At 37.5% G+C, this 17,657-nt stretch overlaps 1 protein-coding gene across 1 annotated transcript in view; it reads right to left on the reverse strand.

Moving 5' to 3' along the window:
- Positions 1-12,154: 12,154 nt before the first annotated feature.
- The window catches only part of LOC132384496 (epsilon-sarcoglycan-like), a 36,552-nt gene continuing 31,049 nt past the window's right edge, over positions 12,155-17,657 (reverse strand). Inside the window, exons 9-11 of the mRNA XM_059955645.1 lie at positions 14,566-14,754; positions 12,415-12,441; positions 12,155-12,194 (exon numbers count right to left, since the gene is read on the reverse strand). Of these exons, the coding sequence (XP_059811628.1) occupies positions 12,155-12,194; positions 12,415-12,441; positions 14,566-14,754 (256 nt within the window). The remainder of the gene's footprint in view (positions 12,195-12,414; positions 12,442-14,565; positions 14,755-17,657) is intronic.

The raw sequence follows: 17,657 nt of genomic DNA on the forward strand, positions 1-17,657 counted from the left end.
CACAGTGGTTGGAAGGACTTTACCCATGATGGACAGGGCTGTATCCATTACTTTCTGTAGGATTTTCTATTCAAGGGCATTGGTGTTTCCATACAAAGCTATGATGCAGCCAGTCAATACACTCTCCACTACACATCTATAGAAGTTCGTCAATATTTTAGATTCATGCTGAATCTCCACAAACTCCTAAAGAAGTAGAGGCCCTGCTGTGCTTTCTTCACAATTGCAGTTATGTGCTGGGTCCAGGACAGGTCTTCTGAAATAGTAACACCAAGGAATTTAAAGTCACTGATCCTTTCTATCTCTGATCCTCTGATGAGGACTGGCTCATGGATCTCTGGTTGCTCTCTCCTAAAGTTTATAATCAGTTCCTTGGTCTTGGTGACATTCAGTGAGAGTTTGTTGTTATGACACCATTCAGCCATATTTTCAATCTCCTTCCTAGTGTATATAACCATATAACAATCACAGCACGGAAACAGGCCATCTTGGCCCTCCTAGTCCGTGCCGAACTCTTAATCTCACCTAGTCCCACCTACCCGCACTCAGCCCATAACCCTCCACTCCTTTCCTGTCCATATACCTATCCAATTTTACCTTAAATGACACAACTGAACTGGCCTCTACTATTTCTACAGGAAGCTCATTCCACACAGCTATCACTCTCTGAGTAAAGAAATACCCCCTCGTGTTTCCCTTAAACTTCTGCCCCCTAACTCTCAAATCATGTCCTCTCGTTTGAATCTCCCCTACTCTCAATAGAAACAGCCTATTCACGTCAACTCTATCTATCCCTCTCAAAATTTTAAATACCTCGATCAAATCCCCCCTCAAGCTTCTACGCTCCAATGAATAGAGACCTAACTTGTTCAACCTTTCTCTGTAACTTAAGTGCTGAAACCCAGGTAACATCCTAGTAAATCGTCTCTGCACTCTCTCTAATTTATTGATACCTTTCCTATAATTCGGTGACCAGAACTGTACACAATATTCCAAATTTGGCCTTACCAATGCCTTGTACAATTTTAACATTACATCCCAATGTTGATTTATCACCACCTTTGATTCAGCCCATGACAGTGGTGTCGTCAGCAAACTTGAAAATGGCATTGGAGCTGTTTTAGTCTCACAGTCATAAGTGTAAAGCAAGTAGAGCAGGGGACTAAGCACACAACCCCACAAAAGTGAGAAATCCTCCACGGTGGTTAAATCTTTAAGCCTGACTGGGGTAATTTAAAATTTGCTATGCTATGGATGCCTACATAGTTGTATTATATAGTATACTGTGAAACCCCCTGGTTTCCTTGGCTGCGTAAATCTAGGGAAGACACTCTCTGTTCCCCCCAAACTTGTGAGATTGAGACGGCTCTCCCATCCCAAAACCCGGTTTGTGTGGATGCTGTGTAATTTGCTACCCTGTTACAAATTAGTGCCACGAAATGCAAGACAGTACACTACACGTGATTAAAGGAATTATATTTATGAATCTTAACTTAACTAAAGGGTTAGTAAAGAAAAACAAAAAGAAAAGGACCCATTTTAATTAAACAGTCAAATGTGTACAAGTTGGAGCTCAACATTTCACATATTCATCGATCCTCAATCAATCATTGTCCTTGCCCAATCATTTACCCACTCCGGGTCAAATCCTATGACCTGCTCTCTCCAGTGTCTTCCCTCTTCGTCTCCCCCTGAACAAAAGCCCCAAGCCCAACCTCACCAGAATAACCTCCCCTCAGTTCTACTATCATAATTGGATTGCACATGTTCTTTATCATCCCTTATCTTCAGCAATAACTCAAACAGGCTGAAAGGAGAACAGACTACTCTTACAGAACCGCTAAATGAAATACATCCAGCGTAACAGTAAAAATATGGACCAGGGCATTACACACACATATATAATGTGTATATAGGTTGAGATGCATTCTATATTGAGTTGGAGTTTATTGCTAAGCAAGGAGGAGATTTGTGTATTTAATGCTTCAATAATATTGTAAATAAATTGTTTGATTAAGCATTCTTTGTTGTTTACATAATGCATTATGTAAAAGTATGTAAATAGCATATGTCATTATGCCACCACATCATATGGGTGCGCCTCACTAAAATTGAAAACAAAACGTACATGTTATTCCCAGTCCCATGTTTTTCTTTTGACTAGTTTTATGTTTTGGAGTTACAAAACATAAGAGTATGCTGTTCTTTATTGCTAGAGGACTTAAAATCAGGAGTAAAGGTTACTAACTGTAATGATAGAAGGTCCAGTTGGACCACAACTGGAATCCTGTATACCACTTTTGTACACTTCCTGAAGAGGGAGGGCAGTGAAGATTTCTGCAGACTGTCTGCCTAGGATTACAGGTTTCTCATATGAAAAGGGACTGAGTAGACTCGCCCTCTTATTTTTTACACTTTAAAAGAATGAGTGGTTACTTATAAAAATATACAACATTTTGGTGGATTCTACAGAGCAGATGAGAGAAATACTTTTTCCCAAGTTGAGGAGTCTTAAAATTGGATTCACAGTCTCAAAATAAGGGCTTGGCTTTTTTGGACTGATATAAAAAGAAGATACTTCACTCAAAATTTTTTTACCCCACTGTGTTGTCTCATAGTTATTAGTTGAATTCAAAACAAGATCAATTGATTTCTGCATAGTATAGAGTATGGGGTGGAGCAACAAAATGTGTTCTGGAGTTGCTCAGCCATGATCTTCTTGAGTGATGGAGCAAAGGATTAAATGGATAACTCTTGCTCCTTGTCTTGTGTAATGTCACAAATTAGTAACAGAACAGTCTCACAGTTTTTAAACAAGCATCTTGAAATTGTCTTCCACATATTTTAATTCTTTTTCTTGAATTCTGAGGGATGTATTTTGATTTTCTACAATCCATTTGGTTTGGGGTCTCTTAGTAATTATTAATCAAATTATTCACAATGATGGTGACTAAGATTCCAATAAATAATTATTTATATATAACCATATAACCATATAACAATCACAGCACGGAAACAGGCCATCTTGGCCCTCCTAGTCCATGCCGAACCCTTAATCTCACCTAGTCCCACCTACCCGCACTCAGCCCATAACCCTCCACTCCTTTCCTGTCCATATACCTATATAGATTATTGAGATGTTATTTTGTTACAGTAGAAAACTCCTTGGCAAACAATATATTACAAATAGTTGGCATGACTTGGCTCATTTTTAAAATGGAACAATATGAGATATTCTATGTGCATATTGGGAATTGATAGTGATGCCACTATTAAATGCATGTTTCATGCTTTAGCCCTAAATTTATCAAAGAGGATGACTTCTTTCCCACTGAAAGAGACTTCATGCCCTTTGAAAAAGCAATGTGTTTCAGATTAGTCAACTTTTTAACACTCAATGAAACAATTGTTATTTTGCCGTTCCAAACAACGTAACATTGAACCTCTTTTTGGAACTTGAGATCGTGTGAGCCATTGCTTGTAATGAAGGAGCATGAGATTTTAAAATTGAGGCCTTTTAGCAAAGCTTGAGATCATTAGGTAATTAGGCACTTGACAAGGGCTGATAAAAAGAAGTTAGTTTTAGTAGGACCCAGCAGAGGAAATTTACAGCTGTCAGGTCTCTGGCACTGAGTTTGGCTCGGTGACCCAGAATGGAAGGGGTGAAGAAGAGGTGAGCAATAGTGACAGGGGAACAGACAGGAGTTTTTTTGGACAAGAATTAGATTCCTGGGTGATATGTTGCCTCCCACGTGCCCAGGTCAGAGACATCTCTGACAGCCTTATTAGTATCAATGACATAGGAAGGAAGTGTGATGAAGTCCAGTAATGTGAGTTCTGGGAGTTAGGTGCTAACTTAAAGGATTAAGTTAGCATCCAGGGTGGTGATATTAAGATATTAAGATTGCTAACAATGCCACACGCTAATGAGGCAAGAAATAGGGAAAAAAATATAGTTTAATGCATGGCTAAGGTGCAGGAGGGAGGGCTTCAGACTTTCAGATCATTGGGTTCTCTTCCAGGAAAGGTACAAGCCTGATAGTTTGCAACTGAACTGGAAGGAGACCAATGTACTTGTGGGAAGGTTGAAAATAGTGGGACTAATGCTTTGAGTTGTGTCTACTTCAATGCAAGGAGTATTGCAGACAAGGCAGATAAGCTTGGAGAATGGATCAGTATGTGGAATTATATTATTGGAGCTGTTAGTGAAACTTTGTAAGAGGGGTAGTTCCTGGATGTTGAAGCTATATGGGTGGGACTGAGGAATAAGAAAGCGATGACCATGTTAACAGAATTGTATTACAGACGACCCAAAAATCAACGGAATTTGGGGGAACAAATTTGTAGAGAGCTCGACCACTGTTGCAAGAAACATAAGGTTGTGATAGTAGGTGATATTAACTTTCCACATAATGACAGGGACTCACACACTGTAAAAGGACTAGATGGGAGAGAGTTTGTCAAATGTGCTTGGGGAAAGTTTTCTTAATTAATATATATAAAGGTCTCATCTAGAGAGAATGCGATTCTAGATCTCCTCTTAGGGAATGAGATAGGGTGGGTGAGATTCAGAATTGGAGAAAGGATCTGGCAGGTGTGGATTGGGATAGAATGTTTCCAGGTAAGTGGGAGGCCTTTAAAAGTGAGATATTGAGAGTAAAGGGCTTATAAGTTTCTGTTGGAATAAAGGGCAAGGCTAACAGATTTAGGGAACCTTGGTTTTTGAGAGTCATTGAGTCCCTGGTTAAGAAGAAGGAAGTGCACAGAAAGTATAGGCAGGCAGGAACAAATGAGGTGCTATGGGGTGTAAGAAATACAAGAGAACACTTAAGAAGGAAATCAGGAGGGCTACAAGAAGACATAATGTTGCTTTGGCAGACAGTGTGACAAAGTATCCCTAGGGCTTCTACGGATATATTAAGAACAACTGGATAGCAAGGGAGAAAAGAGATGGGCAAAATCTTAAATGGATATCTTGCATCTGTATTTACTTTGGAGATGAACAGGGTCAAAGAACTGAAGCAAAACAATAGGGAGATCATGAACTGTATCTAGATTACAGAAGAAGAGGTGCTTGTTGTCTTGAAGCAAACTAGAGTGGATAAATGCCCAGGACCTGATAAGGTGTCCTCTTGGACATTGTAGGAGACAAGTGTAAAAATTGCAGGGGCCCTAGCAGAGAGTTTTAAACCATCCTTTACACAATTGAGGTGTTGGAGGATTGAAGGATAGCTAATGTTGTACTATTGTTCAAGAAATGCTCCAAGAATAACCCGGGAAATTATACGTTGGTGATCCTGATATCAGTAGTGGGTAAATTATTGGAAGGTATTCTACAGGACCTGATATATAAGAATTTAGATAAACAGGGCCTAAGAAGGAATGGTCAGCATTGCTTTGTGTATGGTAGGTCATGTCTAACCAACCTTATGGAGTTTTTTTCTGGAAGATACCAGGAAAGTTGATAAAGTTGATGAAGGCAAAGCAGTGGATGGACTTTAGCAAAGCCTTTAACAAAGTCCCACATGGGTGGTTTGGTCAAGAAGATTTAGTTGCTTGGTATTGAGGTCAAAGTGGTAAATTGGATTCAACATTGGCTTTGTGGGAGAAGCAAGAGAGTGGTATTAGATAGCTGCCTCTCTGATTGGAGGCCGGTGACGGGTGGTGTGTCACAGGGTTCTGTGCTGGGTCCATTGTTGTTTGTCATTATATCAATGATCTAGATGATAATGTGGTAAACTGGATCAGCAAATTTACGGATGACACCAAGACTGGAGTGTAGTGGACAGCGAGGAAAGCTATCAATGTTTACAGCATGATTTGGACCAGCTGGAAAAATGGGCTGAAAAATGACAGGTGGAATATAATGCAAACAAGTGTGAGGTGTTGTACTTTGGGAGGACAAACCAGGGTAGGTCTTACACAGTGAATGTTAGGGCACTGAGGAGTGTAGTAGAACAAAGAGATCTGTGAATACAGGTCGATAATTAATTGAAAGTGATGTCACAGGTAGATAAGGTTGTAAAGAAAGCTTTTGGTACATTGGTTTTCATAAACCACAGTATTCTATATAGGAGTTGGAATGTTATGTTGAAGTTGGAGAAGATATGAGTAAGGTCAAATTTTGAAATTTTGAGCAAATTTTGTGTGGTTCTGGTCAGCTAATTACAGGGAAGATATCAATAAGATTGACAAAGTATGGAGAAAATTTACAAAGGTATTGCTGGGACTTGAGGACCCAAGTTATGGGGTAAGGTTGAAGAGGTCAGGACTTTTATCACTGGAGCATTGAAGAATGAGGAGAGATCTAATAGACGCAAAGATCAACTTCTTCACTCAGAGGGTGGTGCAAGTATGGAACAAGCTCCAAGCAGACGTGGTGGATGAGGATTTGGATGCAACCTTTAAGAGAAGTTTGGATAAATACATAGTTGGGAGGCCTATGGAGGGCTATGGTCCATGGGACTAGGCAGAATAACTGTTCGGCACAGATTAGATGGGACAAATGGCTTGTGTCTAGCATTCTGAAAACAATTGGAACCTGTTTTCTTATACACTGGTAGAATATGGCTTTGGAGCTCATGTACAGTTTCTATTCTTAATATAACATCTGTAGTAGCACTGAGTGATATCTAGGAAATTCTAGAAAGGAAAGAAGAAAACCAGTGCCTATTCAATGGATATCATACATTTATTAAAGAAACAGAATGTGCTTATGTTCTTGCTCTAAATACAGTATGCCAAGAAAGATGTTTTCTTTCAATGATTTCAGTAACGCATCATACCAAACCTGCTACTCCAGAGCCTCATCCCAGTGAGCTGATGTTGCCTTGTAATTCAAAGTCAATATATTCCCCTGATATAAGAACAGCATGTGCCACAACAATAGCATTCAATGTCAGATGCTCACAGTAATTGAAAGACTGTTGGTTTTCTGTACATTGCCAAATTTTTGACTCCAATTATAAAAATTTAGGGCTTCTTGCAGAATCTGAAGACCAAAGCAAAGGATGAGAACTACAATGAGATTAGTTAGTTTAATATGAATATAGATGGCATCCAGGATAAAAATATTTCAGTGGTATCTGTTTCCACTACTGCACCTGCTGTATTTGAACAAGTGCTCATCTCATCTTCATGAGTAATATAAATTACTGCTGGTACCTTAGGGTTCTAACTATAGAACTGGACTAGCCCAGTGCTCATGAGTTATGGCAGCACCAGTAACATTATACTGTTGTATATTTAACTATATGTTGTATATTCATTTACGTCAACTTGTACATCTACAGAATACCTTTTAAAAATCAGTTAATATTATTTTATGCACTCTATATGATATACGTACTTGTGTGTATGTGTGTATGTGTTTTTGCATCTTGGTCCTAAGGAACATTGTTTTGTTTAGCTGTATACATGTAAATGGATGAATGACAATAAACTGAACTTGAACGTGAAACAGATAAATTCAGATTAAACTTTAATCTTCCACACCTACTATTAAAAAAACAATGCCAAAGAGTTGGAGCCAGCCATCACATTCATCAACTATTGTGTTTCTGTTTTTTGAAAAGTGTAGAAACAGTTAACACTTTAAGGTAATGAAGGTAAGTGTGAAATAACCCATAAATATATATTTCTAAGAACTATTCTTTTCCAATTGACTTTGTTCTGTTCAACAAAGTGAAGACATGCCATTCTTATACTGAAATGATTTATCATGGAACAAGGATTTTTTCACATAAATTGAAATTCATATAAAACTACTTTGTATTTGTGAGTCATAGATCTCATGATACATATAAATTTATAGAAAGTCTAAGTAAATTTAATCTGCTGTAGTAGAGTTGCCAAAATGCAGCTTTGATATGAATTACTAATGCGTTTTGTAACATATTTTACTTTTCAGTAATGTGCAGAAAAATGCTTACGCCATCACAGTGCTCATTCTCTAACATCATTAACACAAGCTGAGTTCTTGAGTTTCTTAAAAAGTGTGAACAAAATTCAAGAGATTAATATATAGCTATAATAATTACATGTCACAGAATAACTTGAGAAAAGATAAAACATCTATTCCATTTTGAAATTCAGATGAATTTCATAAACCACTAAGTCTTTGTTCACACAAGGAAGTCTGCAGATGCTGCAAATTCAAGCAACACACGCAAAATGCCAGTGGAACACAGCAGGCCAGGCAGCATCTATAGGAAGAAGCACTGTCGATGTTTCGGGCCGAGACCCTTTGCCAAGCCTTTGTTCAGTTTATTATGGTGAAAACTGCCATGCTAACAATTCCTCATTTCAGTTATAAAGCACGTAAAATTATAAAATACTTTTTGCATTGCACTTAAAATTAAATGATATCACTTTATATATATGATAATGTACCAATGAATGCCTTTTGTAGCTTGGTGGTGTTATTTTACAACACATTCATTAGATGAAAAGCATAATTGTACTTTTTTGTTTATCAATCTAAGTTGCTTAGAATTAAATGTGTACATGCTAATAATAATTATAAGATGTATTGTTAAAAAGCAGTAACATGAGACATAGTTTACATATGTTTCCAACTTTCTTTACCAATATCATATTTTGTCTAGGCGTGATTAGCATCCAGTCAGAAATCTTGTTTTAAGACTTTATTTACCTAATTGAAAAGAAACATCTTTAAGCTTCAACAGATCCATTCTTTAAAAAATTAGTGAAACATTGGCCTAAAAATTCTAACAAGCAACTTACCTACTTAATCATCCATTGAATGGGTCCCATAGTGCAATTTCTTCCAGAGACCCAGTTGGAATCAGAGTTATATAGCACATAAACAGGCCCTTTGGCCCAACCCATCCACCCAGTCTAGATGATATCTGCACTAATCCAATTTTCCAGCATTTGGCTCAAATCCCTCTATTCCTTTCTGATCCTTGTACCTGTCCAAATTCATTTAAATACTGTGATTGTACCTGCCTCTACCACCTCCTCTGTCAGCTTGTTTCATATACCTACCACCTTCTGTGTGAAAGCATTTGCCTCTCAGACTCCCCTTTAAATATTTCCCCTATCACCTTAAGCCAATTTTCTCAAGTTTTAGACTCTTCTACCATTCAAAAAAGACTGTGACTTTCTATGCCCCTCTATAATGTAATCCCTCAGCCTCAAGTGCTCCAGTGAGAACAATCCCAGTCTATGTAACCTCTCTTTCTAATTAATGCTTTCCATTTCAGGTAACATCCTGTTGAATCTCTTCGGCACTCTTTCTAACACTATCTAATTTTTTCTGTAGTGTGGTGACCAGGCAATATTCAAAGTGTGCTCTAACCAATGTTCTGAGTGAGGGTCTGACCTGATTGAAGTCTTCAAAATAACAATTAGAACCCTGTCCATAGAACTGATTTAAAGGCTCGAATCAGGTCAGAACAGGCTTCTTGGAAGAAATTGCACCATTGGACCCACTCAAGTGAGAGTTAAGCAACTCTTGAGGCAGAAAAAGTTACCAGTGGTTTAATGTTTGTAAATGTCTCATAAACATCCACTAACATGCAAACCATTCTAAAGCTATCAATAAAATGCTTTCAATTATTTAAGTATAGACACTTAAAAACATGAACAAACAAAAGATTCATATAAACGCTTCAAAAATATTAATTAAATTATAAATTAACTTATACTTTTCCCTTACGTTCATTCATCAACATTAAAACAAATGGGGTTGAAGTTCCTCTACCTGTTTAGACCCAGCTCAGAAATATTTGGTAGAGCTTGTGTTGTATCATCTGACTCCAGCATTGGAGTGCAGTGATCTTGTCAGCATAGAGCAACCACGCAGAAATTCTGCATTTTTGCTTCAGGCAAGATGGGAATGCCAAACTTGTGGGCAGTCAGAAGGTAAATAACAATTTTACATGGCAGTACAAACTAAAACAGAAGATTTGAACCATCAGTTATAGAGAAATTAAAATAATGTCAATATTCAGTCATTCTGGAATATGTAGAGAAAGCAATGTGATAGGGTTTAGAACTAGATTGTATTATACCACAATGGTCTATTTTTAAAAGGCATGAATGGTTTTGGCACACATCATAAATAAATCAGGATAGATTTAATGATGGAGGTCATTTTGCTCATTGAGTCTGTGGCGATCAATAAAGAACCACCCAGCAGTTGTACAATTGTAGCAAAGATAAACAGTAATTGGTTTTTGCCATTAATAGTATCCATGCAAGTCCAAGTACCTTTTAAATGTGATGAGAATTTTTCCTTCTATCACACTTAATCAGTGAAAAATGATCTGGACACCACACAACATTTTAAGATCTTACCAATTTAGATAAAAGGATCAATGTATTATCATACAAGATAAATTTCCTCAAATTAAAATGATGAATAAGCTTTAATGAAAATTACTTTAAAAATGCAGCAACAGGCCAAAGATTAAAGACTGCAGGCCCAGTGAGGTGCAAAGTTCATTCAACAGGGCTAGGGGTTAAAAAAATCCCAGAGGATAAGCTGTAAAGGGTCAATAATTGCAGGAAAAAAATAGCATTCTCTTTAGCTTTAAGTTCTTTTTTAGCAGCTCACACTAGAGGAGTGTGTATCAGGTCAGAGCCCCCAGCAACAAATATATCCCCTTAGATACTGCTGGGGGAGGAGAATGACCCATCAGGCTGATGACACCCCTGTGGCTGGCTCTGTGCCTTGACAGGAAAGAGTCAAGTCAGGCAGTGTGGCAGTTGTAGGGGACTTGGTAGTTAGGAGGAAGAAAGGAGAATCTATGGCCACAAAAGAGACACCAGGATGGTGAGTTGTCCCTCAGGTTCCAGGGTCCATGAGTGGTTGCAGGATATTCTCAAGGGGAAGAGGTTACAGACAGAGGTTGTGGTGCAAATGACATAGGCAGAAAAGGGGAAGAGGTTCTACACAGTGAGTAGACAGAGTTAGGAAAGAGGCTGAAGAAAAGGCCCTCCAAGGTTGCAACCTCCAGATCACTCCCTGTGCCACCAGCTAGAGCAGGCAAGAACAGGGTGATAGCACAGATGAATGAGTGGCTGCAGAGATGGTGCAGGGGACAGGGTTTCAAGTTCTTTGATCATTGGAACCTTATCTGGGAAAGGGGTGACCTGTACACGAGGGGCACGTTGCACCTGAACCGGAGGGGAAGCAATATCCTGGCTGGGAGGTTTTCTGATGCTACTCGGGAGAGTTTAAACTGGTTTTGCAGGAAGCTGGGATCTGGAGCCCTGGGTCAGTAAGGGAAGGATCCAACCAGAAGGTAAATATCAGGGAAAATATTGAAAGGTAAAGTCGAAATAACAGGTATGATGGATCGGATAGTTTGAAGTCTGCCTATTTTAATGCCAGGAATATTATGGGTAAAGGTGATGAACTTAGAGCATGGATCAGTACATGGAATTATAATGTTGTGACCATTACAGAGACTTGGTTGAGAGAGGGGCAGGAATGGGTGATTAAAGCACACCAGGTTTTCAAAATTTCAGAATAGATAGAGGAGGAGGTAACGGGGAGTGGGGGGGGGGGGGGGAGTTGCACTACTAATCAGGGATAATATCACAGCTGCACTCAGGTGAGGCATAATGGAGGGGTCAGACACTGAACCCATTTGGGTAGAACTCAAGAATAGGAAGGGTGCACTAGAAATGTTGCACAGGTGAAGCTTGCAATATAATTGATTGTAATCCATTTGGGGGATGATCAAATTGAGGTATTAAAGGTAATGAAACAATTTGTTAAGTCAGATGGAAACTATTTCCTCTGGTGGGGAAATGTAGAGCAAGAATGCATCAAGTTAGATCCAGGGAGTTCAAGGGTAAGGTCAACAAGCCCCTCACCTGGTGGATATCTGGATCTCACCACAAATGGTAGTTGAGACTCTGCCAACTAAAAACAAACTTTCAAACTGACACTGATACATTTTGTTAGTTACGATATTAAGGGATACAAAACCAATGTTTAAATAGAGTTAAACTTCAGATCAACCATGAACAAACTGAGTGATGGAACCTGCTCAAGGGGCAAATAGCCAATTTCACTTTGTATATTTTGTTTACTTTCAGGCACATTAAATATTTTCGTAGCATATATTTTAAAACAATTGTATTTCGAACATTGTTATATAATCTAAGTACTGAAATACTAACCAACGTCTTTTTGCTGTTGAGTCTTTGGCTGGGTTCTGCAAAGGACAAGATCATAAAGTGATTGACTCTCTGTAGCAGTATCATACATTGAACTGTAGGTGGTGTCAATGACCTGTTTGCAGTGATTGTGCTTTAGCTGAATCACAAGAGGATTTTTTAAAACATTTAAACCAAATTGACAATTAGATTTCCTAACAATTTAAATGTAATAAACCAAATTTTAAAGTATTTCAGTATGGTAATAAGCAAAGTTACCTGGGATAAGGATCACTATGTGGTTCCCTGATGAGAAAAAATGAAAATAATTAAATCATGAATAAATGATTAACTAACAGTTATATAGATAAATAATTCAGTGATACATATTTATTTAACAAATATATTGAGAATAAACTTAGGATATTCCCACACAGACAAAAAAAAAGTAATATGTCTCCTCATGCCATGTTAAACTTCAGTGCAAATACTTGTTGTTACTTTCCAAAAGTGTGCACGAGAGGTGATGGTCTCCAGTTGGTTACAGTGCTGATCAGATTACCATGCTGAATAAATTCAGTGAATCATCAAAATGTGACAAAAGTTATTAAAGAAATAAAAGGAAGTATCACTTTAGGAATTTTTTCCCCACTGGTCTTCTGAATTGTCCGTTCTTTACCAGTGAAATGAAATTATGAATCTGTGCTATTTATTATGCTTCAACATTTTTATTGTACTGGATAATGTTTTGATCATAAAATATTAATTTTGCCTTTTTGTTCTAGGGCAAATTTATAATTTACTTTCAAAAGCCCACTATAACATAATAAAGAAATACTTATTCTCAATAAAGTGCATTTGTAATTGTTTATTAATTTCTGAAGTCATATTATGATTACTTTTATTTGGACACATTGTAAATGTATGTTACTTAATGTTATGTATGTGTTTTACAGTAATAAGCATAAATATAATTTACATCTCGATAAAATCCTCATCTAAAACATTAGTTCTTTGACTATTCTAATGCAACAATACAACACAATCATTTTCTTTAAATGAAAAATATTACTTCTTTGAGAGTAGAAAACATATTCCATGTTCCATTCTCACATGCGTTTTGGTCGCCCACTGGATTTCCAAATCAAGCAGTGATTGCTTCCTAACAAACTTTTGCCTGTTTGCAATTGCTACCAATTGTAGATCTTTTCCTTCTTGTGCACACACTGTGAAATGCAAACAACAGCCTTGCTGATCACCTTTACTTGGCAGCAGTGGGGCTTCCTCTCATTCTGCCACAGATTAAATTTAAGAACCAATTGATTTCAACAAAGATAGTAAGGTAAAGAATTGGAAGCAAAGGGGAAGATAAGCTACTGCTTAAAAACATTCTGCTCTAGATTGATATTTTAAATTATTTATATTGTCTTTTGAGTTAATCTTATACGTTAGGGGTGAGGAGGAATTAGCACAGAAGAGGAGTTGGGACCTGGGGTATATTAGCCATCATTCACCAGAATTCCCTCGTTAATTCTCTCTGCTCTATCTCCCTATATACACAGTGGACACTTTTATTAGGCACATGAGGTACCTAATAAAGTGGCCACTGAGTGTATTCCTGTACATTCATGGACCAAAGACTGTTGTGCGTGAAAATCCCAGATCAGCAGTTTCTGAGATGCTCAACCACCTCGTCTGACACCAACAATCATTCCATGGTCAAAGTCACTTAGATCACATTTATTCCCCATTCTGATGTTTGGTCTGAACAACAACTGAACCTCTTGACCATGTCTACATGGTTTTATGCATTGAGTTGGTGCCACATAATTGGCAGGTTAGGTATTTGCATTAACGAGCAGAAGTACAGGTGTACCTAATAAAGTGGCCACTCTAAGTACTTTCCTCTGACATCAACTGCTTTTTTTTTGGCCTAACATCTATATGGTGCTAAGTCAGATAGATACTGGTATTATTTTTACAACATTGAATGCACTTTTATGAATGCTAATTTCTGTTGTTTACTGCAGTGTAACTGTAATCTGGAGTTAAACTAATCTACCGGAGTTCTTGCATATATTGTAAATATATTTTAATGTTTTAAATGTCAATAGATTGGGAATGCTTCTGTCTTTTCCTTCTCATAGTAGCTGGTTACCTGAAACACCAAATATGCACTCACAGTACACTTCTCAATTAAATTAATTTTTAGTTACATTTGACAGTCCAGATTAGTTTATGAATGTCATTAAGGTGCTTATTTAATTCTAACCTTTTGATCTGAAAGAAAATTAAAAAATACTCCTTCATTCAGCAAACAAAATAAATATCTATGTTCAATATATACAACAAAGAAGATGTATACATTGATTCTTAATAATACATTGCATATTTCATTGCCATTACATATTATAAATAATAAGAACTTACTGTTGGTCCAAAATAAGAGGAACTCTGGATGTATCAGAATTAAAGGGGAGTCGAGAAGGTGCCCTTTCTCCAGTTCTTGCATTAAACATGGGGAGAGTGGATAGAGGCCGCAAGCCATCCCTGCTCTTAGCCAGATTCCTGAGTTCATTGGTATCATCTTGAATTGAATGGTGATGGACAAGTTGAATACTGAAAAGAAAAGGCAAAAGTTAAATAATCATACATTTTATCTTCCTGGACAGAAGCTCTACAGTTTTCATTGGTGGAACAGGAGTCCCAGTCAGCTGAGCCTGACCTCCTTGAAGTTTCTGAAGTTAGCAAATACATCGATTAATATCATTGTGGTTAATATTATTTTATGTGCTGTATGTGATGTATGTACTGTGTTTTGCATCTTGGTCCCTGAGAAAAGGTGTTTTGTTTACCTGCTGTATACATGTGTACAGCTGAAGGACAATAAACTAAAAACTTTTCCATGAACTTTAACTTGAATGTAGCTCCAGCAAAAACTCAGGTCAATATGGATGCATCTTTGGTAGTTTGGGGGAAGACGTAGGTGGTGGAGTGGTTGGATATGTAAGACATGGTGTTGGATTGTTATGTAGCCGGCAATGTCTGAAATAGAGTAATGAGGAATTTGAAAATTATCTTCCTTGTAAAATTATCTTTGAGAATCTATCAGAGAATTACTTATAACGTTATTATACTCAATCAACCACTTTCATAGAACATAGAATAATTCAACGCAGTACAGGCCTTCGGCCCACGATGTTGTGCTGATCTTTTAACCAAGATCAATCTAACGCTTAGCTCCCACATGGCCCTCCATTTTTCTTTCATCTATGTGCCTATCTGAGAGTCTCTTAAATGTCCCTAATGTATCTTCTTCGACCATCACTCCTGCAGTGAATTCTATGCGCTAATCATTTTCAGTGTATAAAAAAACTACCTCTGACATACCCCCACCCCCCATACATCCCTCCAATCTCTTTAAAATTATGCTTTCTTGTGTTAGCTATTTCCGTCCTGGGAAAAAGTCACTGGCTCTCCACTCCATCAATATTGCTTACCTTATATACCTCTGTCAAGCCACCTCTCATTCTCCTTCACTCCAAAGTGAAAAGCCCTAGCTTGCTCATCCTATCTTCTTAAGAACTGTTCTCTAATCCAGACAGCATCCTGGTAAATCTGCTCTGCACCCTCTCTAAAGCTTCCACATCCTTTCTATATTGAAGCAACCAGAAATGAACACAATACTTCAAGTCTGGTCTAACCAGAGTTTCATTGAGCTGAATATTACCTCATGGCTCTTGAACTCAAGTCCAGAACTAATGAAGGCCAACACACCATATACAGTACCTTCCTAACCCCCTATCAACATGTGTGGTAGCTATAGTCATGGATGCAACATCCCTCTGTTCCTCCACACTGTTAAGAACCCTTCCATTAACCCTGTAATCTATATTCAAGTTTGAATTTCCAAAGTGTATCACTTTGCATTTTCCAGATTGAATTCCATCTGCCACTTTTCAGCCCAACACTGCATCTTATCAATGTCCTTCTACACGTACCTAAATATCAAATGCAAAAATGTGCAATTCTACACATAAATTATGAGACTATGGACCTATAAATTAGAGAGATTCAATATATCAAATTTTATGAGTCATTTCCATGTTGATATAATTTATTTCCAGCATAACTATAAAATGATTCTAAACAATTGGAAAGATTTGCCAGGGGAAGCACTTAACAATTCTTCAAACCATGATCATTTAAAGTGGTTCCTGTGACTAAAATTATGAGTGTAAGGTAGTATTCTTAAACAAAAAATGAGGATTTGTAAGAGGTTAATTTAAAATAAAGTTAAATGAGAAGAAGAATGCTGCAGTTTAGCCTTGTATTATTCTTGATTTTTGAGTCTAAAAGTTGTGTCTTTAAATCACATTCCAAAGATTTGAGCACACAACCTTTGTTGAGAACCAAGAAAAGACTGAAAGATTGCTCCATTGATCTCAAATGTTGGATAATCCATTAAAGCAAAACCTTATTTGTTTATTGATTTGCATGTAGAAGACTCCACGAAGAGCAGGGCTGGAACCTTAAGAAATACGTATTCTTCTAATCAATTTCTCCAAATAGTAATTGTTGATTTGTCTGGGACTTTTTAAAAAATTAGTTGTGAATTGGCTGTTGCTTCAAGGAGTATCAAATATCAGGGACTACATTTTCAAAAAAAAATTGACTTCTCAAGATATATGGTCTTCTGTGATAACTACCCTGAGCAAAAGATGGCATCATCATTACTACTTAGTACACAAGCTGAGAATGGGGGGTATAAATCAAGGCACAAATTAAGAAAGATGTCAAGATATTTACCAGCAAGTTTACACAATGCCAAATATTAGCCATCATTATTAATATACTCGATCTCTCTCAACTTCAAACTCATTGCATTTTATAGCCCAAATTTCGATTGTGAACATTGGAAATTATATTCAAACCACAGTTTGCACTGAAACCTTTGGAACACATATAGTAATGCATCAGAAAGCAAACACCAGGTGGCATGATGTAGCTGAATTAGATAGTTTTCTACTGAGGCACCCCATCACACCATACCATGTGTATGTCTGACAACTTCAAATGTATTTGATTTAAAATACGGCAGATAAAACAAAGAAAAAGCCACAGACTAAAGTGAACCCCCTTCTCCTTTCCAGAAGGCTGAATTGCATTTTCTTGTCTGTAAGAGTATCAGTGTAGAAGAGGAGATTGCAAAACTTTGTGTTAATACCATTCTACTGCATTCTTACTCATCACCTAAACTTGATCATTCAGAAACAATAGCCATTAAGTTTCTATGTAATCCCAGTTTTCAGCATCTCACCATCTGCCCTGTTATTTCAACCCCTTCTACTATCTGAATGGAATAATACCTCCTACCATCTGTTTATTTAGTCTCTGAAGATAGAGTGAAACTTAACTGCATCACCTCTGCCTGACACTTCCACTGTTTAATTGTGGTTTATTTTGCCATAGCCCGGGTGGCATCCGCCCTTTCTGACATAAAACATTTTATCTTCAGCTTT

Source organism: Hypanus sabinus, chromosome X1, assembly GCF_030144855.1.
Source record: "Hypanus sabinus isolate sHypSab1 chromosome X1, sHypSab1.hap1, whole genome shotgun sequence".
In the NCBI taxonomy this organism is placed as follows: Eukaryota; Metazoa; Chordata; class Chondrichthyes; order Myliobatiformes; family Dasyatidae; genus Hypanus; species Hypanus sabinus.